Source organism: Lethenteron reissneri, chromosome 58, assembly GCF_015708825.2.
Source record: "Lethenteron reissneri isolate LAM-NWPU_2019-01 chromosome 58, ASM1570882v1, whole genome shotgun sequence".
In the NCBI taxonomy this organism is placed as follows: Eukaryota; Metazoa; Chordata; class Hyperoartia; order Petromyzontiformes; family Petromyzontidae; genus Lethenteron; species Lethenteron reissneri.
Genome location: NC_083836.1, coordinates 1818414 through 1844234, shown reverse-complemented (window position 1 = coordinate 1844234; position 25821 = coordinate 1818414). Strand labels below are relative to the sequence as shown.

The window sequence follows — 25821 nt, the reverse complement described above, 5'->3', positions numbered from 1 at the left end:
AATTGGGAGTACAAAGAAAGATAACATGAAACACGCTCCTATTCGCAAGGGGGCCCTGGGTTAAATCGTAGTGTTTTGATTTTAAAATCGCACAGGCGAAGCCGCACATCGTAATTAATAATTAGGGTAGTTTATCTTGGGTTAGATCACTGTGTTGGTATAATGCCAACCTCTTGTTTTTAACTATAACCCTCCACCACCCAACAGAGGCAATCAAAATTAAATAGTCACGTGGGAAACATAAACTAGGGATCATGAACACAACATCTGAAGGTGAAAAGCCAGTCGGAATTATAATAAGAATCGGGTATTAAAGCAAATACTGTATTAAATCCATCATGCACAACATGCACCCACACATTAAATAAACCTCAGGTCAAATTAAATACCGCGCTTATTATTTTGAGAAAGCGTATTAATTAACTCGAAGTGCACTGAAATACAAAAGAGTATAATTTAGCTTTTTCAGTTTGTACTCTTTGGTTCTTTTGGTAAAGTCACGTAGTTAGAAATAAAATTTAAAAAATCACGACGTTTCGATCGCAACACAAGCAGTCGTCATCAGGACTGATGACGGATTCTTGCAGTCACGAAAGCTTCAAATCAAGATTTTTCAGTTTGGTTCATTCCCCGTTCGTCCACGTGTCTTGTCTACGCCGCACTGTTGTTTGTGTTTGGTCTAAGATCACTTCTCTATCCCGGCGGTCATTTCGTTAACTTCTCAAATTCCCCGTTGTTATTTTTTGGAACCTCGGCAGAATGTACCCGGCGGGTCAATTTCTCACTAGAAATTTTTTGGAACGCTGGTGGGCTGGGCTGCCTGGCGTCAAGTAAGGGTTATAGGCGTAAGGCACTACCACTACTACTACACGGGTACAAGGTGTGCCAAAGCATAATCCGATATTAATGTAATCTATGATGAGGTTCATAACACGACTCGCACGGTATTCTCCCTAGGAGGAACACGAACCACGTGGTGAGCCGGCACCAACAATTCCCTGAGCTCTGCGTTCCTCTATCCATGGAGATGTTGTCGGCCAATCAATGAGTGTTTACTTGTGGGCGGACATCAGGAGCACACGTGGGAGGGGGAAACGCTCGATCCCACACAGATGGAACAGGCGGTGGGTGTCTCGCTTTACTGAACCCCATTCCTGCCAGTCGCGGTTACGGCTCCCCCTCGACACCCACCCACGGGAAGGGAGTTTGACGGCCATCTGCGTGTGATCCATCAACCCTCGCCGCTGCCTGCACAGTGCCGGACTACAGGCAGCTACGTGCAGCAGCGTAGCAGGCACCGCTAAGAACCCTCGCTTCGTCGGATGGAGGGCGACGGTGTCAAGATAATTCCAGGAACAGCTCTGCCGGGCTGTTCTGGCTGAACATTAGCACTGGATGTACTGCGTGGGAAGCACGGTATTAATAGGATTGATTGGTGGAGGTGGTGACAGACGCAGTATATATACACACACACGCACACGTGTTGAAGCAGTGGCATTTAAATTAATAAGGTGATTTAGAATCAAAGTAATCAAAGCACAGTAAACGTGGAACCAACATTATTGGTCCAACGGTTAAGACCACACGCCAACGTTGGACCACGTGCCCACCAACGTTGGGTCAACGTTGGACCACGTGCAGTGGATTGACCATGGCTGATGGTTGAGGATGATTGACCAATGCCGTTTCAGTGGTCATCCTATAGAGAGACTCGCACCCGCCATAGTAATGTGGAATGTCCACCACTGCCCCCCCAATGTCTCCACGTGCTCCTTTGAGAAGGAACTCGCTTTGTAACTCGCCATCAGACTGGTCGACACTTACACAGATATGGAAAAAACGACTTCTAATACAGTGTATAAAGGTGTCAGTTTTTGTACCAGTTGAAAGGGTAAAAACCTATTACTATATTTTGCCACTGGTAAAGGAGGTCTCATAGTGACTTCTAATACCTTTTAGGGAAAAAAAAATTTAATCGCCCCCCCCTCCCTATCCCCGTGATCAAATAAACCTCTTAACTGTAAATAAATTCTTTTTTAATTGGAATTTATTCATTACCCGTAGAACATTAATTCAAAACACTGGAGAGAAAACCTCTGATCTGACACCAGACTCCACCCCTCCCCTGGCCTCTTCTCCCCCCGCCCCCCCTCCCCCCGGGCCCCTCCCCCTGGCCCCCATTCCCCCCCACTGGCCTCCCCCCGGGCCCCTCCCCTCTGGCACACCCCCTCCCATCTTGCCCCGCCCCCTCCAACCCTTCCCACCCTCCCTTCCAAGCCCCTCCCCCCTATCCTCCATACCGAGGCCCCTCCCCTCTGGCACGCCCCTCCCACTCTCCCCCCGAGGCCCCCCCCCTCTGACACGCCCCTCCCACTCTCCCCCCGAGGCCCCGCCCCTCTGGCACGCCCCTCCCACTCTCCCCCCGAGGCCCCTCCCCTCTGACACGCCCCTCTCCCCGGGCCCTTCCCACTCTCCCCCCGGGCCCCTCCCCTCTGACACGCCCCTCCCACTCTCCCCCCGAGGCCCCTCCCCTCTGACACGCCCCTCCCACTCTCCCCCCGAGGCCCCTCCCCTCTGACACGCCCCTCCCACTCCCCCCCCCCCGGCCCCTCCCCTCTGGCACGCCCCTCCCACTCTCCCCCCGAGGCCCCTCCCCTCTCCCCCACCCAAATTCCCCCCCACCCTCACATAGCGATGACGTAATGTCACCCCGCGCCGATTGGCTCTGCCCCGTGTCGGCGAGGCCACGTGACCCGCCGTTGTCCAATGGGAAGGAGTCGAGGGCCGCGTTCGTTGTGTTTGAATTTGCGACGTTGGGGACGCGAGGAATCGGAGCCTCTGCCCGTGTCTCTCTGTCTCCCGTGTCTCTCTACTTTGTCTGTCTCCCTCTGTCTCTGTGTCACCCTATTGCCTCGGTGCGTCGTCTTAGTGTGTCTCTTTACCCCGTCTCGCTAGGTAGCCCTGCGTGTCAGTCTCGTGGTGTCTTCATTAGTCCGGTTGTCTTAGTGCGTGTGTCTTAGTGTTGTCTCCATACACGAAGACGCACGTGTCTGACTTCGTGTCTCGCCCCGTGTACGTCTCCCTCTGTGTATCTAAGTGTCTGTGTCTTTCTATAGGCCTTGTATCACCTGTGTCTCGGCTTGCCTGTCTCCCCAGTGTCTTCATAGAGTATCTCTGTGTCTTTCTGAATCTCTCTCCAGAGTATCAGGTGTCCACCGATGTCTCTGAGTATTTCTCTGCCTCGCTGAGCCCTCCCCATGTCTCCACGTGTCTCACCTGAGTCTTAGCCTCTCCAGTGGATCTCCCCCTCGAGACCCCGTGTCTCCCACGTGTCCCCTGTGTCTTCATCAAGACCCCGTGTCTCCACGTGTCTCCGTCGTGTCCCCCGTGTCTCCCCGTGTCTCCCCGTGTCTCCCCGTGTCCCCCGTGTCTCCCCGTGTCTCCCCCGTGTCTCCCCGTGTCTCCCCCGTGTCCCCCGTGTCTCCATCAAGACCCCGTGTCTCCCCGTGTCTCCCCCGTGTCTCCCCCGCCACCGGTAGTCTCAATGGACCGAGACGTGAGCGCGCTCTGCGAGAGCACGATGACTCAGGGCGCCGAGGAGACGGTGCTAAGCGACACCCCAGGTGAGACACGTGTGTGTGTGTGGACGTGTGTGTGTACACGTGTGTGTGTGTGGACGTGTGTGTGTACACGTGTGTGTGTGTGTACATGTGTGTGCGCGTGTGGGTACGTGTGTACACGTGTGTGTGTACACGTGTGTGTGTACACGTGTGTGTGTGTACATGTGTGTGCGCGTGTGGATACGTGTGTACACGTGTGTGTGTGTGTGTACACGTGTGTGTGTGTGTACATGTGTGTGCACGTAGACCTGTGTGTGTGTGTGTACACCTGTGTGTGTGTACACCTGTGTGTACACCTGTGTGTGTGTGTACATGGCCTGGCACAAGCATCGTGGTGACGTCACCGCCACTTAGTGGCGAATGGCGGTTGTTGTTTGTGTGTGTACACCTGTGTGTGCGTGTGTACACCTGTGTGTGTGTGTACGCCTGTGTACGTGTGTACGCCGGTGTGTGTACACCTGTGTGTGTGTACGCCGGTGTGTGTACACCTGTGTGTGTACGCCTGTGTGAACGTACACCTGTGTGAACGTACACGTGTGTACACCTGTGTGTGTGTACACCTGTGTGTGTACGCCGGTGTGTGTACATCTGTGTGAACGTACACGTGTATACACCGGTGTGTGTATGCGTGGTGCTGACCACCCACCCCCTCGTGTGCCGTACCGGCCTTCATAGGTGCTCGCGAACAGCACTTGCCCCTACAGTCTGCTCAGGCTACACGGGGGATCTTTACGTGTCCACGTCTTCCGTAGATCTACCAGTGGCCCCATGGCACCGAGGTGTCTGCCGTGACATGCTAGCGAGAATTTGACGCTTCACGTGGCGGGATTGGCCTCTGATGTTGTTTGTGTGTGTGTGGACACGTGTGTGTGTGTGTGGACACGTGTGTGTGTGTGTGTGGACACGTGTGTGTGTGTGGACATGTGTGTGTGTGTGTGGACACGTGTGTGTGTGTGTGGACACGTGTGTGTGTGTGTGGACACGTGTGTGTGTGTGTGTGGACACGTGTGTGTGTGTGGACACGTGTGTGTGTGTGGACACGTGTGTGTGTGTGTGTGTGGACACGTGTGTGTGTATGTGGACACGTGTGTGTGTGTGTAATCTTAATTTGGAGCTTTCGTGACTGCAGGAATTACTCTTTTGTTCTTTCGGTAAAGTGACGTATAAAGATAAAATAATAAATTAAATACTAGCATACGACGTTTCGATTGCAACACAAGCAATCATCATCAGGTATAAATGAAATAGAAACACAAATCTAGCATACTTAGAAATGGAATGTAATACAACAGAGAGTCGTATAACATAACAGTCAACACCCTACCCGGTTGATTACGTTCTTCCTGAGAATGCTAAATTTGAGAGAGAGATAAAACACAGAACCAGAGACATATAGACAGACATATAAGCAGACAGATATCACAGAGATACATAGAGAGAGAACAAACATAGGCACACAGAGAAACCACGCATCTGTGTCGAGGCCTGTGTGTGTGCGTCTGTTACAGCAGAGGTGGAGGGAATTCCAACAGGATCTACCTACATCTCTGATTTATTGACCTGGTCAAGGACTATGATACCATCAGTAGGCCTGGGCTCTGGGTTGTTCTTCGTGCTTTCGGAGTCCCTGACCCTCTGCTCACGATCATTAAGGACCTTCATGATGGTAAAACTACGTGGCCGGGAGTCGGAGCCATTCCCTGTACACCTTGGGGTGCGACAGGGATGTCCTCTGGCTCCCGCATTATTTAACATCTATTTTGACCACGTAGTTCGTGAAGCCTTCAATAGCTCTACCAGAGGAATCTCCATTTGGTACAGATACAATGGGAGGCTGATCGATGGTCTCGTATAAGTAGCTGGTACGATGCGTGTGCCGTGCCAGCCTTCATCGGTGCTACTCGCGAACAGCACTTGCGCCAACAGTCTGGCAAGGCTATACGGGGCATCTTTGTCTTGTATCTGTACCTTGTGCTTGTGTGTGTACACGTGTACCTATCTGTATGTACCTGTGTCTGTCTCTCGCCGTTTTTATACAGTCCCCGTGTCTCCTTGTGTGCCTCCTTTTGCATCTGTGTACTGTACTTGTGTACCTGTTTGGGCACGTGTGTCTGTGTGTACACATGCACCTACACACGTGTACCTGTGTGAGCACGTGTGTCTGTGTGTACACATGCACCTACACACGTGTACCTGTGTGGGCACGTGTGTCTGTGTGTACACATGCACCTACACACGTGTACCTGTGTGGGCACGTGTGTCTGTGTGTACACATGCACCTACACACGTGTACCTGTGTGGGCACGTGTGTCTGTGTGTACACATGCACCTACACACGTGTACCCTCTGTGTGTATTCAACGACCACGGCTGACCGTAGCGGCAAGTGGTGATTGAACCTGCGGGACCCGTAGATCATTTCAGCCTTCATTGAGTACCCGGGTATAATAAACATCACCAGCTGGGGAGACAAAGGCGGCCGGGCGTTGCCGCTGAACACACCACCACCCCTCCCTCGTGTACACTCAGGGGGATCTTTGTCTGTTGTTGTGTTGCATTTTCCAGTGAATCGGTGTTATTGCCCTTGTACTTTGCCCAAGATTATCTGAGCCACTTTTACATCAGCAGAGAATGGAATTTTTTGTGTACTCTCTTTTTTTTGGGGGGGGGGGGGTATTTTTAAATCGACTCTGCATATCCTTGTTACGTCCCTGCCATCTAAATAATTATTTTGTCACCGTTTTTGCAAGCTGTGTCAAGTGCCTTGAGTTGAAGACGCGCTATAAATAGACAAATGAGATGAGATATAGCTGTCACACCCTGAGACTGGGAGATCTCTCTTACAGAGCAGTTGCCGACCCATTCTTAAATTCCCGGAGTCAAGAGCAGAGTTTTACCTTCTGGGATCTGCCGATTACTGAGCACGTATTGCGCGAAAATTCGGTTCATATCACGCGTTGAGCCTGCTAGTTGCAGAAGTTCGCGGTTCGAATATGTATCCAGGAAAGACTCAATGAGTCCCATGACTTTTTTTCAGGCGTGTCCTGCAACATTGGGATGTTTGGCCAGTGCCATTGAATGAGCGTTTGACTTCATGTACGTTGAGCTTCTTTCGCGCCGTATGTACCCAACCGTGCTAAGCGGAGGTGCGGGGGAGGTCAACAAACTGAACGCAAAAAAAATTAGTTCTGAAGAAATTAGTTTGTAAATCTAGATGTAAAAGTGCATAATAGTGGCTTCATAATATCGGAAGGAAGAGTATTCCAGACGGCCGCAGAAGCGCATTCATGTGGGATGAACACGGACAACCCGGAGAAAATCCAGCACTGCCATCCCCTGGCCATACCTAGCAGCCCTGTACCCTGCAACACCTGGCAAGCCCTGGTGGCCACCCATCCAAACAAACCAGCCTCAACCCTGCTGAGCTTTTGATATCGACGAGATGCAGGGGGTGTTGGGGGGGGGGGTCGCATTTAAGGGTGATTTGATCGCAAATGTTTTCAGGGCGTCTGTGCACAGTGTCACGATTTATCAATAAATAACAACTCATGATTAGCAGAAAATGTCAGATGACATGAAATCAATACGCAATCTCTTAGCCAAAAATAATGCCGGGTTTGGTAGCTGCCGCCACCACCGCCGCAGCCGCCACCACCGCGTTCCGAAGGGGGGGAAGCGTCTCTCTTCAGCGCCGTCCTCCGGCACGTTGAGACTGGCCGGTGCTCGGATGGGCGGCCACCGCCGGGGCTTGCCAGGTGCTGTAGGCGCGGGGCTGTGGAGGCGAAGACAGGAGGTGGCGGTGTTGAGCGTTGCCTGCTCGGCCGTTGTGCATCGCGTGGGTTTTTCTTTCTTCTCCCGGTTGTTTTCCCCACTTCTTTCCGAGAAGATGCCAAATGCGTTGGTGGCGTTGGCGCAAACGTGTCCCGGTGTAGCAGGGCAGGACCCTCCTGAAAGAGATTTGAGACTCGCTGAGGCTTTCCTGGGTAAATAATTGACATTATTAAATGAAGATTTTGAGAGTGCATGCTAAATGATTGGCACGATTGCGAGAGTTGAATGCAAGTGTGTTTTTTCAGATATCTCTTGTTTAAAAATTAATCTTACGTTGGCTACAATTTAATGGGCTCGGGTCTCGGAACAGAGGTGGCGACAGTGGTTGGTGCACCGCGCTATAGACCCAATGACATGAGTTTGATTCCCGGTCACGGCTTTCGCCATTGGCGCGTAATATATGCATCACAGACAGTGTTGGGAGGTTGCGAGATTGTTTGCTTGCTGTATCGTTGATGGGGTGTGCGCTACAGTCGGTGTGTAAGGTGTGGTGAGGTTATCGGTGTGCTGCGTCGTTGATGCGGTGTGTGCTACAGTCGGTGTGGTGAGGTTATCGGCGTGCTGCGTCGTTGACGGGGTGTGTGCTACAGGCGGTGTGGTGAGGTTATCGGCGTGCTGCATCGTTGACGGGGTGTGTGCTACAGGCAGTGTGGTGAGGTTATCGGCGTGCCAGCTCATTGACCTGCTGTGCGCTTGACCTCAGGTGGTGTGGATAGCGTGGAGCCGCGTGTGGTGTTGGTGGGAGAGGCGGCGAACGACCAAGAGCTGGTCATCGCGCTGGAGGTGATGGCACCCCGGTTGCCCTGGCTACAGACTTGCACAGAGACCTGTAGAGTTACATGGAGACCTATAGACTCGCACGGAGACCTCTAGAGAGAGTTACATGGAGACCTGTCGACTCGCATGGACACTTATAGAGTTACATGGAGACCTATAGAGTTACACAGAGACCTGTCGACTCGCACTGAGACCTATAGAGTTACACGGAGACCTGTAGACTCGCATGGAGATCTACAGACTTAGGGAGAGATTATAGACTTAATCAGATGCACGCGGGGTCCTTGGGGATCACATTGAGATCCATAGACACCCACAGACCATATAGAGACCCACAGATTTACATAAGCTCGCAAAGACACCCACTTCGCACAGATAGAGACTCGCACGGAGACACACAGGCACACACAGCGACTCGTCCTGCACAATGCAGAGCGACGTAATGGACGGATTGCACCTTCACAGTCTCCCAGTCGTGCAGATCCCCCACGCACCTCCCGCTCGTTGCCCTCAGCGCCGCCACGGAGTGCTTCTTCACGGACGCTGTGCCTGACCGACGGCCGGTAATCCCGAACCCCCCCCCCCCACCACCCCCAGGCGATGGGGCTGCCGCTGGTGACGTGCGAGACGGGCGAGGACGCAGGGACGAGCGCCAACCCCGAGCAGGAGACGGTGGTGATCGTGGCGGAGTTCTCGGGCCCCGAGTACGAGCGGCTGCTGCCCACGGACTGCCGCATCCTGGGGCCCGCCGTGCTGCTGCGGGCGGCCCGGCGCAAAGAGGTGCGGCGTCGATACGCCGGGGGCGGCCGGGGCGGCGGCGCCTCCCGGCAAGGCGCGGTGGCCTGGGTTCTATTGCCGACGTATGCCCGTTGAGCTTCTTTCGCGCCGTACGTAGCCAGCCGTGCTCACCGGAGGTGCTGCCTACTCAGCCGGCCGTGCTGCGTGGAGTTGGTTGTTCGCTCTCCTCCTGCGCTGCAGAATGTGCGTGGGGGATGCGGAGCGCCGGGGCGGCTGAAAATGCAGCGAGCTGGCACAGTGGGGGGGCGTGGGGGGGGATGAGCCGGTTGCGCCGGTTGTGCATCTGCTGGTCGTCTCAGTCGGTCAACCCGTGGCACCCGGGTGTCCTATCCGTGACCTCCTGCCGGCGAGCCTTCGACATGTCACGTGGCCTGAAAGTGCACCTAGCCTGGCGCAAGGGCTGTGGTGACGACGTCTCTGCCACTTGGTGGCGAACGACTGGTTGTGGGGTGGTTAGCGCACGGTGCGCTACGAACGCAGGCAAACCCGAGTGAGATTCCCGCTCATGGCCAACGCTAGTGACGAGTATATGAACCGGTACTGTGCCTCCCCCAAGTCGACTCAGCATCAAATGAGTACCTGGTGCGATGTGTAAACATCGCCGCTCGGGAGACATAAAGGCCACCGGGCGTGGTGCTGGCCACCCACCCCCTCGTGTGCCGTGCCAGCCTTCACATAGGGGCTCGCTAAAAGCACTCGCCCCAACGGTCTGTTAAAGGCTATACAGGGGGCCCTTTGTCTTTGTTGCAGCCGCTGCCCTACTGCTTGCGCCCGCTGTTCTGCACGGCCATGAGCAGCCTGGTGCTCTGCTTCACTGGCTTCCGCAGCAAGGACGAGCTGGTGAGGACCTGGGGGGGTGTGGGGGGGTGTGGGGGGGTGGTGAGCGAGTGCTAGTGGGGTGAGCGTGTAGGGTGAGCGGGTGTGCCCTGTGAGTGCTCTGAGTGAGTGTGGTTGTATGGGGTGGTGAGCGTGTGTGAGGAGCGTGCTTCTGGTGAGCGAGTGCTAGTGGGGTGAGCATGTAGGGTGAGCGAGTGCTAGTGGGGTGAGCGTGGAGGGTGAGCGAGTGTGCTCTGTGAGTGGGGAGCGGTGGTGTAGCGGTTAGCGCGCTGCGCTATGAACCAGGCGACCCAGGTTCGATTCCTGCCAACACCAGTGACGATTATCTGAACTGGTCCTGGGCCTCACTTAGGTCGACTGAGCCTCAAATGAGTTCCTGGTGCGATGTGTAGACATCGCCGCTAGGGAGACAAAGGCGGCCGGGCGTGGTGTTGGCCACCCACCCCCTCGTGTGCCGTGCTGGCCTTTTTATGTACTCGCTAACACCACTTGCCCCTACAGTCTGTTAAGGCTATAAGGGGATCTTCGTCTTTGTTTTGTGAGTGTGTGGTTGTATGGGGTGAGTGTGTGTGGGGAGCGTGCACCTGATGAGCGTGCGTCATTTTAATTTTGTTTCGGTTTCATAATTAGTTTTATTTTTGGTGAGGTGAGGCGTATGTTTCAATGTTGGTTGGAAAACCCTCTTGTTGTGTCGTGGAGGAGCTCGTCGCAGTGATTGGCTGCGCGGGGCCTACAGTAGTGTGTTGTTATCACAGTAGTGTGTTGTTATTACAGTAGTGTGTTGTTATTACAGTATCGTGTTGTTATTACAGTAGTGTGTTGTTATTACAGTAGTGTGTTGTTATTACAGTAGTGTGTTGTTATTATAGTAGTGTGTTGTTATATCAGTATCGCGGTCCGCCAATGGTGAGCGTGTGTGCTGGTGAGGAGAGCGGGCATGTGTTGGGTGAGCACGCGAGCTAGTGAGCGTGTTGCGTAATGAGCGTACGTGGTGAGCGTATGAGGTAAACGAGCTGGTGAACGCGCGTGGGGGAGTGAGCTGTGGTGAGCACGCGTGGTGAACGTGGCTTGGTGGGTGAGGCGTGGTGAGCGGGCTGTGGTGGAGCGGGCTGTGGTGGAGCGGGCTGTGGTGAGCGAGCTGTCCCGATGCAGGTGAAGTTGGTGACCCTGGTGCACCACATGGGCGGCAGCATCCGCAAGGATTTCTCGTCCAAGGTCACCCACCTCGTGGCGAACGGCACCCACGGGGACAAGTACCGGGTGAGGGCCGCGCTCTCCACAATCGAGTCTCAACCTCAACTTGTTTGAACCGGCTGCTAATTAGTTGACGAGCCTCGACTTTGCAAGGGTGGGGGGGGGCACCCTGTTGTCACCTGATTACGACGGAAGAAAATGAGAGAGACGATCAAGCAACGGCAAGGAAGCGGAATAGAAATCTGTGCAAAAGCAACTGCGTCCGTCGCGCGACGAAATCGAAAGCGAGTGCGACGTCATCAATCGCTGTTCGCGCGATCCCACCGTTCCTCGGAAGCTCTGCTGGCCCGAGCCTGGACGGCACTCCCACCCCCGTCAAGCGACGGGAGTTCCCGATGGGGGTTCCCGATGGGGGTTCCCGCACCTCGATTTGTGGGGCGGCGGACACGGGGATGGGCGGTTGCAGATCACGGGAGTAACCGATGATAGGAGTCGCGGATAACACGGCAGCCCTTGGTGTGGAAGGGAGTTTCTCTGCGCCTACGTGGTGGGGTGGGGGGTTAGTGGGAGGGCGAGCGGCCGTGTTTCCAGGCCAGCCAGTATCTTTAGATTCTTTATTTATCCTGGAGAAATCCGTGTGGTGGCGCGTGTGTCACGTGGTGTGTGTGCTTTGCGTGACGTGTGTTCGTGTGGTGCGTGTCGCGTGTGTGTGGTGTGGCGTGTGTGACGCACTGCGTGGTCCGTGTGGTGTGTGTCGCTTGATCTGCGTGGCGTGTCACGTGGTCTGTGTGGCGTGTCACGTGGTGTGTGTGGCGTGTCACGTGGTGTGTGTGGTTTGTGCGCTTCGTGTGTGGCGTGGCGTGCGTGGCCGCACTGCGTGGTCCGTGTGGTGTGTGTGTCGCTTGGTGTGTGTGGTGTGTCACGTGGTCTGTGTGGCGTGTCACGTGGGATGTGTGGTTTGTGCGCTTCGTGTGTGGCGTGTCGCATGTGTGTGTGTGGCGTACTGCGTGGTCCGTGTGGTGTGTGTGTGTCGCTTGGTGTGCGTGGCGTGTCACGTGGTGTGTGTGGCGTGTCACGTGGTTTGTGCGCTTCGTGCGTGGCCTGTCTTGTGGTGTGTGTGGTGTGGCGTGCGTGGCCGCACTGCGTGGTCCGTGTGGTGTGTGTGTCGCTTGGTGTGCGTGTCGTGGTGTGTATGGCGCGCGGCGTGGTGTGTGTGTCGCTTGGTGACCGTGGCGTGGTGTGTATGGCGCGCGGCGTGGTGTGCGCGGCGTTTGCGCAGGTGGCAGTGAGCATGGGGATCCCCATCATGCGCGAGGAGTGGATCCACAAGGCATGGGACAGGAGGCTTGAGCCGTGAGTGTGGGGCTGGGCGGTGACGCGGCTGGGCTGTGGTGTACGTGCAACGCCGGACAAGTGGCCACCGTTGCTGTTTGCAAAGGTCGCCACTTGTCACAGTGTGAGATAGTATTTTGATCCCATAGAATTTTGACCCTGGGATCAGCATACTATATATATACACACTCGGACTTGGTGGTGCACAGACTATAATTGCAATATGATTTCCCCCGCCTGGGTTGGACTCCTGACACTGGCGATCTTTATGTGTGGATTCTTCTCTCTCCTTGTTTCTTCTGCGTGCTTTTCCGTCGGGTCTTTTGGGTTCCTTCTTTGTAGCCAATTCAAAACTACATTGACTTTGCACATTACACAATTGGGATTGCACACAGCAAAATTGCTGGGTTAAACAAGCATAAATATATAAATGTGTTGTGAAAACCCGCCACCACCCGACACAGCCAACTAGTAATGGTTGTCACGTAAACAGAACGTGGCCAATTCGTCACTAGCACAGCACTAGTGTATAGTGTAGTGTATAGTGTAGTATACTAGTACAGCACACCGGTGGGTTGGAGAGCCAATCCACAACATTTACAATCTGAGTACGACGTTTCGCCAGTAATTACAACTCGCTTCATCAGGTGACAGCCAGATTTGTGTTTCGTTCCTTCTATAGAGGTGTAGATGTGGTGACCACGCTTCTGCGCTCTTGCGCCAAGTGTGGGGGTGGGGGATTAATGAGTCGACGGACATTATGCATGCGTATTCTTAGGTTTTTTCGGTAAAGTCACGTAGGTAAAAAAATTATAATTAATAACCTGACTTTACCGAAAAATCCTAAGAATATGAATCCTTGCAGTCACAAAAGCTTCAAATCTAGAATTATGCATGTGCATTATGCGAGCCCTTTGATCTTGTCCTTCCTGTCTATTGAGGTATGGTGCCCTTTATAGGCATGCATTTAAACAATGTATTATTTGATTCTTTTCCACGCAGCACTAAGGCGGTAGCTATCCCAACGGTTAAAATTATTTTTCTTTCTTTCAATTTCGATAGATTATCTAATTAGTCTTGGCCAGTAGTAGCTAGTTTTGCACAGAACTTCAACATTATCAAAATCAATTGAGTGTCCTTGTTGGCACGCGTGTTCTGCTACTGCTGACAGTTGTATTTGGGAGTGTTTAATGTTTCTCTGATGTCCTTTTAGTCTCGTTATGATCATCATATTTGCCCAACATAACATTTTCCACACGTGCAGTTAATCCTGTACACCCCTTATATAGCTTCGGAAATACATCGTTTATCAGTTACTCCCGCAATGTACGGTATTCTGATCGTTTGAATTATTTGGGCAGTTTCAATGCTCGTGTTATTTGGTTTGGTTTTGACATTCAATGCCCTGTTGATTAGTGCATCATTGTAACCGTTCATTTGCAGCGCTTCTCTAACATGTTGAATTTCACTTCTTAGACTGTCACCATCTGACACTTTCTTAGCTCGATGAATGAGCGTCTTGATAAGAGCAGATTTTAGGGTCAGATTGAGGCTTCTTCTTTTGATCCCCTCCTATACCCAAGGGGGGGCGGGGTCAAAATACTTTCTCGCACTTACGTTGCTCACCCACATCCTCCTCCTCCGTCCCTGTGCCCCGTGCCCCATGCCCCGTGCTCGCGCCGCCCCGGCAGGGAGGGCAGCGCGACGGACGAGCCGCTGCTGGCGCTGAAGATGCCGCCGTTTCACGGCTGCTCGCTCAGCTTCCTGGGCTTCTCCGAGGAGGATCAGACGCAGATGCGGGAGCTGGCGCGCATGCAGGGTACGGTACCGGATTTGCGGTGCTACAACTAGTTTTAGTTCCCCCCCCCCCCCCTTGCCCCCCCACCCCTCCACCCCACCCTGCCCACGGGTGGTTGGCAGTGTTTACGTCAAGGTCGTCGGTTCAATCCCTGATCCTAACGATGACTGTTGTTGTTGAGTTGGCGTGTTCTCTCTCTCTCCCCTACCCCCCTTCTCTAAATTTAGAAACAACACGAGCTTCGATTGTTTGGCTGCTGCTCTAAACTCCCAGCGTGTGATGATGAGAATGATGATCAGTTTAACACGTCGGCTTTCGCGACCAATATTATTCATAAGCAACGGGTTTTTTTTGGGTTTAGATCGCGTTATTTATAAATGTGTCGTAACCCTCCACCACCCGACATGGCCAATTAGCAAAAAAGTGTCACGTTGACAAAAGACAAATAGTTCACTATTTTAGCCCACCGGTGTGTTGAAGTGTGAAACCACAATATTTACAATTTTTGAGTAGCACGACGTTTCGCTGGTAATTGCATCCAGCATCATCGGGCAATTTGCCAGAATGGTGAGGCTCTGCTCTTGCTCCCGGTCTTAAATAGAGCAGCAGCAGCAGCAGGGTGACGTCATCATTTAACTCATAAGGTGCAACGATTTGATGATATCAGCCACTTCGATGCGCTATCATCACGTGTGGCCAGTGCCGCCTCTGAAAAAGAGCAAACGGCTCCTCGTGGGTTTTACCTGGATTGAATAAAATCAGAACATGCCCTGTGAGATTTGTTGTTCATACTTGGCGATGAGTGAGCTGAGAAAATGAACAATCGGCGCGCCGTTGAACGCTTGCGTGCCACGTGACGGTGACCATCTGTTTGGGCGCGGTCGGGTGGTGGAGGGTTTTACCACAAAGGCATGGGGGGGGGGGCCCCATCGTTACGTCGTGGCCCAACCCAGAAGTCAATGATGAATGTCGGATCATTCACGATCGCAGCCCGCTGCGTTTGATATCCGCGCTGTTGTAGTTGTTTGCAAGGCCACCACGAAGAGAGGCGCTACGTTTATCGTGTGCGGCCTTCGTAGGTGCTACTCGCTAACAGCACTTGCCTCAACGGTCTATTAAGGCTATCTGGGGGGGGGTGGTCTTTATCTTTGCACTCAGGTGGAGAATGCGTGGAGGTGGGGGATGAACGCAGTTCGCACCTGGTGGTGGAGGAGAACATGGTGAAGGTTTTGCCCCCAGAGATTCCGTTCAAGACCTACATCGTCAAGCAAGAGGTTTGGCAGCAGCAGCAGCAGCGCCTACGGGAAGCGCACCCCCCTACTGGCACACGCGCCACCCACGCCACCCACGGCGCCGCATGGCACATTCGCTGCGCCGGGCTTGCACCGTACACCGCATGCACGCGCCAATTATACGGTACATACTACAACAACAACAACCACAGCCACCAATCGCCACTAAGTGGCCATGACGTCACCACGGCGCTCGTGCCAGGCTAGGTGCACTATTGCGTGAAGTGTGGAAGGCCTCGTTGCTGGCAGGAGGTCACGGGGTGACTTGACTGACCGAGATGACTGGCTGAAGCACCGCTTGTGCTCCCCACTATGCCAACCCATCTAAGACAAAGATGCCCCGTATAGCCTTCACAGACTTTTGGGGCAAGTGCTGTTAGCGAGCATCTATGAAGGCCGGAACGGCACACGAGGGGGTTGGGTGGTCAGCACCACGCCCGGCCGCCAACACGCACGTGCACACGCGCACACACACTCACCCATCACTCTGTTACTTGACTCTGTCGCCGTGGTCATCACCGGGGTTCTCCCTGTGTGTGTGTGCCGCGTGGCCGCAGTGGTTCTGGGGCAGCATCCAGATGGAGGCGAGGGCCGAGGAGTCCATCTACACGTTCGAGATGGTGAGTGGCAAATGTATCAAGTCTGCATTGACCACACGTACCTCTGCTAATGTCATGTACGTTGACCTTTTTTCGCACAGTCTGTAGCCTACCGTGCTACTCGGAGGTGGTCAAACGTCCAAACAAATACCCTTAGGTCATGTGTACATTGTTCGTGGAACCGATTGGTCTCCGGTGTTAAGATGTTCGAACACCAAATAGAAACCTTTTGCAAGGCATCAATTCTGCATTAACCACACGCACTTGTGGTGATCATGCTAACAGACACGCCCTATTAATATTCATGCATTGTCTTTGAAACTGATTGGCCTAGTCTCACCACAAGTACTGTGTGGTTAATGCAGAATTGATGCCTTGCACAAGGTTTATATTTGGTGTTTTTGAACATCTTAACACCTGTTTTATTGCCAGAAAGGATTAAACCTATTCTTTTTTTCATCATTTAACATTTCTTTTACCAGGTAACTCCCACTGAGCTATCTAGCACTTTTTCCGAAACGATCTCGCTATTAGAGATGATAGCTCAACGAAGTGACTTATCATTATCATCACGTAGAAATATAGAGCAGCTAAATACTCTAAACCACGTGACGTTGATTCTAAACTTGGAGGGAAAAACCAGAGGACCCGGAGAATATCCATGCAACCACGGAGATAGAAACACGCAGACTCCAAATATACAGCATGTGTCCGGGTTGGGATCGCACCCACAACATCCTGTACACCAGGCGAGGTAGTCGACATCTCATAGCCACCGTGGTGATGATGATGAGAGAGAGAGACACGCAGACTTTGATACTGGCAACAAGGTCCCATTTTGTTATTTGCGCTGCGTGTGACGTTCACCGTCTTGACGGTATCCATCGCACCGGCGGCCGGAGTGCCCCCACCCCCGGACTTCGCGCGGCGTTGGTGACGCCCTCGCCAAGCTCACGCTTTGCCGCGTCACGACCACGACGGTCCACGCCGGCGGTGTGTGTGTGTGTGGCGGCCGGCAGACGGAGAGCCCCTCGCTGAAGACGTGCGTGTCCCAGATGACGCTCGGCACGCCCGTGAGCGGTCAGAAGCGGCGGCGGCGGCGCGAGGCGACGCTTGCGCAGCTGGCGCGCTCCGCGGACCACGGCGCGTCGCCGCTGGTGCCGCCCTGCAAACGCAAGTCCACCGACACGTCGCTCGGCTCGCTGCTCAACATCTCCAACACGCCCGACACGCCGATGCTCGGTGGGTTCGGCGGCGGATCGCGGCGGCGGCGGCGCCGGGCGGTGGTGCCTTGGCGCCCGCGGCGTGGTACGGGGGCGAGATTTTGGTCCCCGTGTCTCGCGCACGACCGCCGTGACCTGCCCGGCAGCGCGTAGGTTTCTCGTAGAACCTACCCATGGAAGTTGACCGCAGAGATACCCCCTGAGATTTCTGAAAGCGACCTTTGGTCCACACGGTCGGGCACGTGACCACTCGCTCTGCCGTACGAAAGTAATGTCCAACGCCTTATTAAATATGTCAAAGCTGGAATTAAGCCAAATTAAGTGCATAATGTATTAATATAGTGGTTTAATTGAGTGGGTTTCTTTTTTAGTCAAGTTGTTGGTGGCCGGGCCGAGACCATCAACTCTGCAGCACTTGGCAATCCGGTTTAACCCGGGGCGGCTGAACACCGGATTTGAACCCAGAATCTCTGCGGTGCAGGCTCGGTGTTCCGATCTCTCGAGCTCTGAGCCAGCACCGCTGAGATCGATCGCGGTGGCCGGGCGAGCCACCCAGCGGGCTTAATCGCTGCGCCACATCACGCCCAGCGCGGCACGCGCACTGCTCGGCACGGCCACAACGTTGTACTGCGCTGGGCACGAGCGGCCGTATTCCTCGTCGCGGCCTGGCTCAAACGCAACCCCACAGGCGCGTCGAGCGAGCGGCTCGGCTCGGGCTCGGCTCGTGGAAATCCCGAGCACACGGCTGGGACCGTGGCTCAGAGCCCGGCTCGGGTAAGGCACGGCTTTGGGCTGACGTGGTTGAGCCAAAGCCAAGCCTGAGCCTGAGCCTGCGCTCCCGTGACTGAGCAATCGGGGCCGAAGCAGATTGGTACCGCTCTGTGAAACGTTGTTGTCGCCACGTGTGTGTGTGTGTGTGCGTGCGCGAGGCGTGCGCGCACGTGCGCGTGCGTGCGTGTGTTCCCTCCGGCAGGTTTGAGTGGTAGCCCAGGCCCGGTAGCAGAAGACAGGAGCTGGCAGGAAGGCGTGGGGGGTCGCAGGTGTTCCCTGCGCCCCCTCGGAGGCAAGAGGAACCCCTGGGCCACCCCTGTCGGCGGCAAGAGGGCCAGGGGCAGGAGAGGCAGCGCAGGGACGAGCGAGAAGTTTGCGCGAAGAGCAGCAAGTCGACGCCGCGTCGCAGGAAGTGCAGGGAGCGCGCTCGGCCGAGGAGTTGCAGGGAGCGTTGAGGAAGGCGGCGATGCGAGGAAAGCGAGAGTCGAGCGGGAGGTTGTAGAGGGTGGGGTGGAGGCTGCCTGGACGGGCCACGGGGACACGTTGAGCATTGCAGGGAGGGCTTGGATTGAGGAAAGTCTCGGCGAAGCTTCAGGGAGTTGGCAAGGAGGCAGCGAGCGAGGGAGGCAGGGGGGGCGGCCCCGCGGCCGCATCGGGGAGGCCTCGTGCCGCCGCGAAAGCCGAGGGCAGCAGGGCCTGAAGGACGCGGTCGCGTGGCCCTCGCCGTTGCCCGTGGTCGACGTGTGGCACGGCAGCGCGGCCGTCCCGCTGTGCAGCAGCACTCCCAAGATGTTGGTGGCCGCGAGCGACGGCCCGTGGCCGAGGCCCACCGAGGACAGGCCTTGGGGTCGAGGGTCGGTGCCGGATATCCCGGAGGGACCGGCCGACCTCGTGGAAGAAGAGGGCTCCTCGGTGGAGCGACAGGGAGGTCCTAGGGGAGGGTCGGGGGGCCAATTGCTGGAGGAAAAGGAGGGGATGGAGGCCTTCGTGAGCTCCGCGACACTGAGGCCTGGCGCTGAGGCCGTAGGTCAGAGGCCACGGGGGGGTGAGTCGCGCGCAGCGGGGGAGCGGGCGGGGGGGGGGGGTGAGGAGGAGGGGATATTGGAGTAAGTTTATGGAGGAGAGGCTTGTAAGGAAGGAGAGGCTTGTAAGGAAGAGGAGGCCGGTCATGTCCGAGAGCCATGTTACGATGTCAGGCTTAGTGGGAGCCGTGCCGCTGTGGGTCTGTCTGTGTGGGTTGGTGGAGATGTGATGGGGTGCGTTGTGTGGGTTAGTGTCTGGGTGTGTGGGTTTGGGGGATGTCTGGATGTGTGGTGTTAGTATGGGGGTGTGTTTGGGGGTGTGGGTGTGTGGGTGTGGTGTGGTTAGTATTGGGAGGGTCTAGGGGTGTGGCACTGCAGTGGGGTCGTGGTGGGGTCGCGGCGGGGTCACGGTGCCGGGAGTTTTGACCGAAGCCGTGGTATCGCGCCGCGCGGCTCAGCCACGTTTTGTCCGTGCGGCGGCCCCCAGACTCGGCGCGAAGGGGGAACGGGATGGGGGGCTCGTCCACTCCGCTGCCGCCCCCCAAGCCGTCGGCGCGCTGGCAGGTGGCGATGGAGCTGCTGCAGACAGAGTCCAACTACGTGGACATCCTCACCAACATCATTGAGGTGCCTGCGTGCGTGCCTGTGCTCGCGCGTTGCAGCCTTCCTTCCACTTTAATTGGGAAAACATTGGGTGATGGGTATCTGTGTAAGCCGTGCGGGGACAGCTGCCGCTGGGGGGGTCCCCTCGGCTAGACTGGCGGCAAGGCAATGGAATGGTTAAGACGAGAGATGCGATGTCAGGCGCTTCGAGTTGCCGGAGAATTTAAGCGAGGAAATCTTTCTCTGTGTGGGTCTATGGGTTTCAGCGTGAATCTGTTTGGGGTCTTTGCGTGGGTCTGTTGGTCTCTGTGCGAGAGTCTACGAGTCTCTGTGAGAGTCGATGGGTCTCTCCCGCGCGCAGCTGTTCAAGGAGCCCCTGGAGAGGGTGGCGCAGCCCGGGGGGCCCATCCTGCCAGCCGAGGAGATCAAGGCCATCTTCAGCAGCATCCCCGACATCCTGGACGTGCACACTCGCATGAAGGTGCCACCGCCTCCTCCTCTCCCCTCCCATGTTGCCGCTCGCTCGCTCAATGCCAGCGCCAGGGGCTGTGCGCTGTGTTAGTTATGGTGAGATGGTGGTGCGGTAGCGGCGCTGCTGTTGGTGAGACGCTGCGGCTGCGGTGTTCGCGCGAGTGCCGATTGCGCTAACCGCGCGCGTCGTGGTTGTGTGGACCCCAGGCCGACTTGGAGCAGAGCATGATCGAGTGGACGGACAACACGAGCATCGGGGACATCATCCTGCGCTACGTAGGCCCCGCAACCCCCCCCCCCCCATCCCAGCGTCGTCAGTGGCAACCGTTGTGCATTAGCATGTTGTTGGTTGTTGTGGGTACGGTTATTGTTGTGTGCATTGTTGTTCTGGCTGCCGTGTGTCTTGGGCGCTGTTGCGGCTGTCGCTGCAGGTGTAGTGGCGAAATGTTATCTGCCTCGCCTGGTTTACAGGAGGTTGCGGGTTCGATCCCGACCCTGGCGCCTGCTGTGAATTTAGGTGTCTGTCCCCGTGGTCGCGTGGATTTTTCTCAGCGTCCTCCGGTTTTCCCCTCCGCATTTAGAAAGACGCGCTTAGGTTATGTTGCTGCTATAAATTTCCACGTGATTAAGCCAACTCGTTCAGCTATCATTTGTGGCCAGGTCGCCTCTGAAAAATGGCTACGTAGAGCTCGGCGCACTTGACCTGGTAAAATAAAAACTGTTTAGTTGATAGTTTAATTGGTCGTCGCTGTCGTTGGCGCGGTTGTTCTCACCCCGCGTGGCTGTTTCTCTTCCAGTCGAGAGACATGGTGAAGGCCTACCCCCCGTTCGTGAACTTTTTCGAGATGAGCAAGGAGACGATCGGCAACTGCGAGAAGCAGAACCCACGCTTCCACGCCTTCCTCAAGGTGCCCCGGCCGCCGTTCCTTGTCGCTCCTCCTCCGGCGATCTGGAGGGACCTCGCGATTCCAGGGAGGGGGAAGGGGGGGGAAATTGGGGGGGTCTCGATTTGACTCCTGATTGGTGGAATCCACTGCGACCGTCTTGGTCCGTTTTCACTCTTTTTAAATCCTTTATATTAAGTTTGCTTGCTTGCTTGCGTGCTTGCTTGCTTGCTTACGACCGTGCAAATCTTTCGGTCGTTTTTTAACCCACTTCCCGTGAGCCAATCGAGCTGACATTTTGCACACAGACTCGTTGTGCGAGACAATTGATGTTCGTGAAAATTTTTTTCCAAAATTTTACACTGTTTAGGGAAAACAAATTAAATATTTAATTACCAATTGCTTAATACTGGCAGACAATCATCTGACCCATAGGTGGCAGCCATCTCAAGCCAGAGGATGAGAGGACTCTAGCCGCCACGCATATAAAGGATTTAGAGTGAAAAACTTTGTTTTTACGGGTTATACTTGTTCCTGTCGTTTTCTCAGTTTCGTGATCCTTAGCCCTCATGAAACTTAAGTAAAGTAACTTTACACCATTGCAACCTCATTTGCCAGAAGAAAAAATATGATAATTGCGTTTTTACCCTTTTATCTGTCAACATATTCTGATGGTGGATTGTCTTAGAGTTGTGCGCCTTTTGGCATCATCTGGTCCAACCCATGTGAGACTAGGCTCTAAGGAAAGCTGTCTCGGGTGTGGACCAATCAACTTCAAGGACAGTGCATACATTATCAGAGTTATGTTTTTTGTTTGCATTACGACTGCAGGTATTGCGGTCTATGCAAACATGACTCCTTGTAAAAAAGGTGTCAGTTTTGTTGCCAGATAAAAGGGTAAAAAACCAATTATCTTAAATAACTTTGTAGGTAACGAGGCTCCCCCACAAGGCCACGCGAGAGGGCGCGCGGTGCAGTTTGGCATCTGCTATCGTAGGGTGCGGTCGTGACGCTGCGGTTCTCTGCGGTGAGTAACAATGTCTTTGATAACAAAGGCGCCACGTACGTAGGTTGAACTTCTTTCGCAACCATACGTTAGCCAACCGTGCCAATCGGAAGCGCTGCGCCTCTCTGAAGAAAATGAACGCTGACCCGCTCGCGCGTTCCGAGATTCGGCGGTAAAACGGGACGTCCCGCCCTGCGACTTGCAGACGTCTCAGAACGGGAATCTGACGCAGAACGTCGGCTCGGAGGTCGGAGCTCCGAGCCGACACCGCTGAGACGCTAGGTTCTAAGGTTTCGGCAGACTTTAGAAAGCGACGGCCGGGCACTTGCCACCGGCACGCGCGAGCAGCGACGGTGCCGTTGCCGAACCGGCCTGCCGCTGGTCAAGAGGCGGGGCCGGGTTTGTTTTTGCCCGCTGCGGAAAGCCGCTGGCGTCGCTCGTAATGCGTGGACGGCTGACATCGCGCGCGGCCAACGAGACACGCGCAGATGACGCGGCGAAGCGTCGAGCGCGACGGTAGCCCCCGCTCCTGGCCCTGCTCGGCCCCGAGGCAGATTCGAATATCTTGTCGAGGCCCGGCGTTTCGCAGTTTGGTCACGGCCTGTCTCGGCACTTCCACTGGCTGTGCGCTAAGAAACAGCTGTGTGGTGAGAGCCCTGCGCTGGCTCGGCTCAGATATGCGACTGAAAAAACGTGGAAGAAATCTTTGCGTGATTTAGTTTGTAAACTATGTTTTATCCCATCCTCTTCTCCACCCTGGTGTCATGGGCTCTACTCCCCCCTGCTCGCTCGCCCCCCCACCCCCCACCCCTGTTCCCTCCCCTTCTGCTCGCACTCAGATCAACCAGGCGAAGCCGCAGTGTGGCCGGCAGTCCCTGAAGGAGCTGCTCATCCGCCCGGTCCAGCGCCTGCCCAGCGTGGGGCTGCTCCTCAACGGTGAGGGGGGATGCAGGGGAGGTGGGGGGGGTGTGGGGGAGGTGGGGGGGGGTGCGGGGGGAACAGCGGGGGGGGGGGGTAGCGTGCGCGGTAAGGGACGGAGATGCCAAGCGGGCTGGGTGGTGCTTGCCCGGCACCGATAAGAACCCGGGTTCGAATCCGGGCGACAGCCGCTAGCTGCTCAACCGAGCTCTCGTGTTTCGTGAGTTTTGACGGTCTCGGCATTTGCCACGGAGTAAAGCCCGAAGAGCTAAGAAGCTTTTTATTTTAAAACGAGCGACTCGTTCGGCAGACTGCATCGAAGCCTTCCGCAGTTACAGATGTAAAACACCACCGTTGATGATAACTAGAATAGCACTTAACGTCGAGCGATTTTAATAGATTATAAAGGTTACTCTGTCAAATTGCCCAATGATGCTGGATGTAATTACCAGCGAAACGTCGTACTGCTCAAATTGTAAATGTGGATTTACTCTCCAACACTCCGGTGGGCTGAAGCAGTAACTAATTGGCGCACGTTGTTTATGTGACAAACCTAACTAGCTGGAGGGTTACGACACATTTATACTTGCAGCGATCTAACCCAAAAAACCTTTATTATGGCTAGTATTGGTCGCGAAAGCCTGCTACGTGTTAAAACTGATTTTAATTGAGTCCGCTTAAATTGAGGACAGAGATGGCAGAATGGGGATGCCAAGAGGGACACAACGAGGTTAGTTCCAAAACTTTGGGGCAGCCGCTGCAATAAAATCATGCTTTAGATTCCAAATTGTGCGTCGACGAGAGAGCAACGGTTGCTGAGCGCGGGCCCGAAACGGCAACTGGGCAGCGGCAAACGGCACTCTCAAAGTCGCCCGAGACGAGAGTGACGTCATGTGTTTTTAGCGAGCAAGGTTATCGTTGTTGTTGTTATGAAAAGAGCTTGGATAAAGGAGATGAGTGGGTGAGTGTAGTGTAGCGATCAACGCAATGCGCTACAAACCCCGCTGCCTCCCCCGAGTTAGATTCCCACTCACGGCCAACACCGGTGACAAATATCCCAAACTGATCCGGGTCTCGCCTAGGTAGACTCGGCCTTCAATTAGTTGGGGGAGACAAAGGCGGTCCGGCCGGGCGCGGCGCTGGCCACCCGCCGCCTCGTAGCTGGCGAGCGGCACTTACCCCCGCCCGCGGGTGACCGTTGCCTTTTGTCCGTCTGCACGCGCAGACATCATGAAGCACACGTCGGAGGGGAGCGCCGACAAGCGGAGCCTCAGGAACGCCATCGAGGCTCTCAAGGAGGTCATGACGTACGTTACCGCCCCGGCCCCCCCGTCCGTGGGCGCCTCGCCCGTGCCGAGAGTGGAGGGGAGGGGGGTCGGCACCGGCAACTGCGTGCGTGTCGGGTGTGTGTGTAGTGCGTGTAGTGTGTGGTGTGGCCTCGACGTGCACATAGCCTGGCACAAGCGCCGTGGTGACGTCACCGTCACTTAGTGGCGAATGGCGGGCATTGGTATCGGAGGTGGGGGGGGCTGTGTCTGGGTGCTCGGCTCATTGCCATGCCGGTGATGGCACAGTCACCCGCGCTGCTGCTTGGCCTCAATCTCAAGGGCATGTGCGCGTCTGCGTGCGTGTCTGCGTGCACGTCTGCGTGCGCGTCTGTGTGCACGTCTGCGAGCGCACGCGGGGAGCGGCAACGCGCGTTGGTTGGTGCGCTGCGTGATGAGCCCCGAATTCAATTCCCGGTCTGCGTTAGCATCGGCGGCGATTAGCTGAATCGGTTCCAGGCCTCGGCTAGCAACCACCACCGTGCGCTCGCTCACGCGGCTTCTCCCCGCTCGCGTTTCAACGAGGCGGCCGCTGCCGAGGGCGTGCACCCCCGCTCGCTTGCTCGCTCCGCGTCGATCTTGCCGTGGCCTTCGTGAGAGCCTCGCTCGCGAGAGCACTCCAGGCACTCGTGAGAGCCTCGCTCGCGAGAGCCGCACCTGCGAGTGCGCTGCAAGCCTTCGCCCGCTCGCATCGCCCACAATTCAAAAGCGTCTAATTCGCTCGCGAGTACTTGAGGGATTCCTCACAGATCAAACGTCCTTTTGTACTTGGTGTACGCCTCCGATACCAAACCCCCCCCCCCTTTCGCGAAGCACGCACAGCCGTCGAGCCGTGCATGGGCGTTTGGCGATTCCATTAGTCGCTCGCCTAGATAATGAACGCCGCGTGTGCGTTGATTGCGTTCGTCATCCTACCAGCTGGCGTAATGGATTTTTTTTTGTGCTCGGGATGCGTTCCCAATTTTCGTTTTAATCTGAAAAATCTGAAAGAGGAGAGAAAAGAAAAACACACGAATCGAGTGGCAATCGCGCCGAGATTTGAAATTCCGAAGAGAAAATAGAAAAAATAATTTCAACTCTGCTTTGTTTGCCCAAGAAAACCTTGCCCGAGCCTCGGAAATTCTCTTGAGGAGGCGGCGGGAGGGGGGGTCCCGCAAACTTTTTTCAGTACGGGGGGGTGGGAGGGGCGATGTTGTTGTTGCCGCGTGTAATCTCGGTTCGTGTAATTTGCAGGTAAATTGTAACGTTGGGATTGTTTGGCCAATGGCGGTTGCGTTGTATATTTTGGTTGTTTTATTTTAGCTGCGGATTAATTTAAACGAATCAAATTGTTTTTCCGGATTAATGTGAAATCTGGGACGACCGCGGGAATTGACATCGCACGTATTACGCCACTTCTAAACTTTTCCCCCCCCTTCCAAAACTGTCGTCGCGTCACGTAACATTAGCACGTGCAAGGTAAACGATGCAGAAATCTGAAATGTGTTCCAAAATTGCCCTCGAACATCCAACGAGAGAAAC

The 25821-nt window shown here is 55.1% G+C and overlaps 1 protein-coding gene across 2 annotated transcripts in view; it reads left to right on the top strand.

The window, feature by feature from the left end:
- The first annotated feature begins 2788 nt into the window (after window positions 1–2788).
- ECT2 (epithelial cell transforming 2) overlaps window positions 2789–25821 on the top strand; it is a 69116-nt gene continuing 46083 nt past the window's right edge. The window contains exons 1-17 of one of the 2 annotated variants that reach the window (XM_061575709.1): window positions 2789–3623; window positions 8154–8233; window positions 8825–9007; window positions 9776–9865; window positions 11015–11122; window positions 12336–12409; window positions 14080–14207; window positions 15345–15460; window positions 16036–16098; window positions 17097–17319; window positions 18274–19116; window positions 19581–19720; window positions 20058–20177; window positions 20375–20443; window positions 20965–21075; window positions 22897–22993; window positions 24201–24282. In XM_061575709.1, the coding sequence (XP_061431693.1) occupies window positions 3545–3623; window positions 8154–8233; window positions 8825–9007; window positions 9776–9865; window positions 11015–11122; window positions 12336–12409; window positions 14080–14207; window positions 15345–15460; window positions 16036–16098; window positions 17097–17319; window positions 18274–19116; window positions 19581–19720; window positions 20058–20177; window positions 20375–20443; window positions 20965–21075; window positions 22897–22993; window positions 24201–24282 (2606 nt within the window). In that variant the 5' untranslated portion in view covers window positions 2789–3544. The remainder of the gene's footprint in view (window positions 3624–8153; window positions 8234–8824; window positions 9008–9775; window positions 9866–11014; window positions 11123–12335; window positions 12410–14079; window positions 14208–15344; window positions 15461–16035; window positions 16099–17096; window positions 17320–18273; window positions 19117–19580; window positions 19721–20057; window positions 20178–20374; window positions 20444–20964; window positions 21076–22896; window positions 22994–24200; window positions 24283–25821) is intronic. The other variant, XM_061575710.1, reaches the window with a different exon arrangement.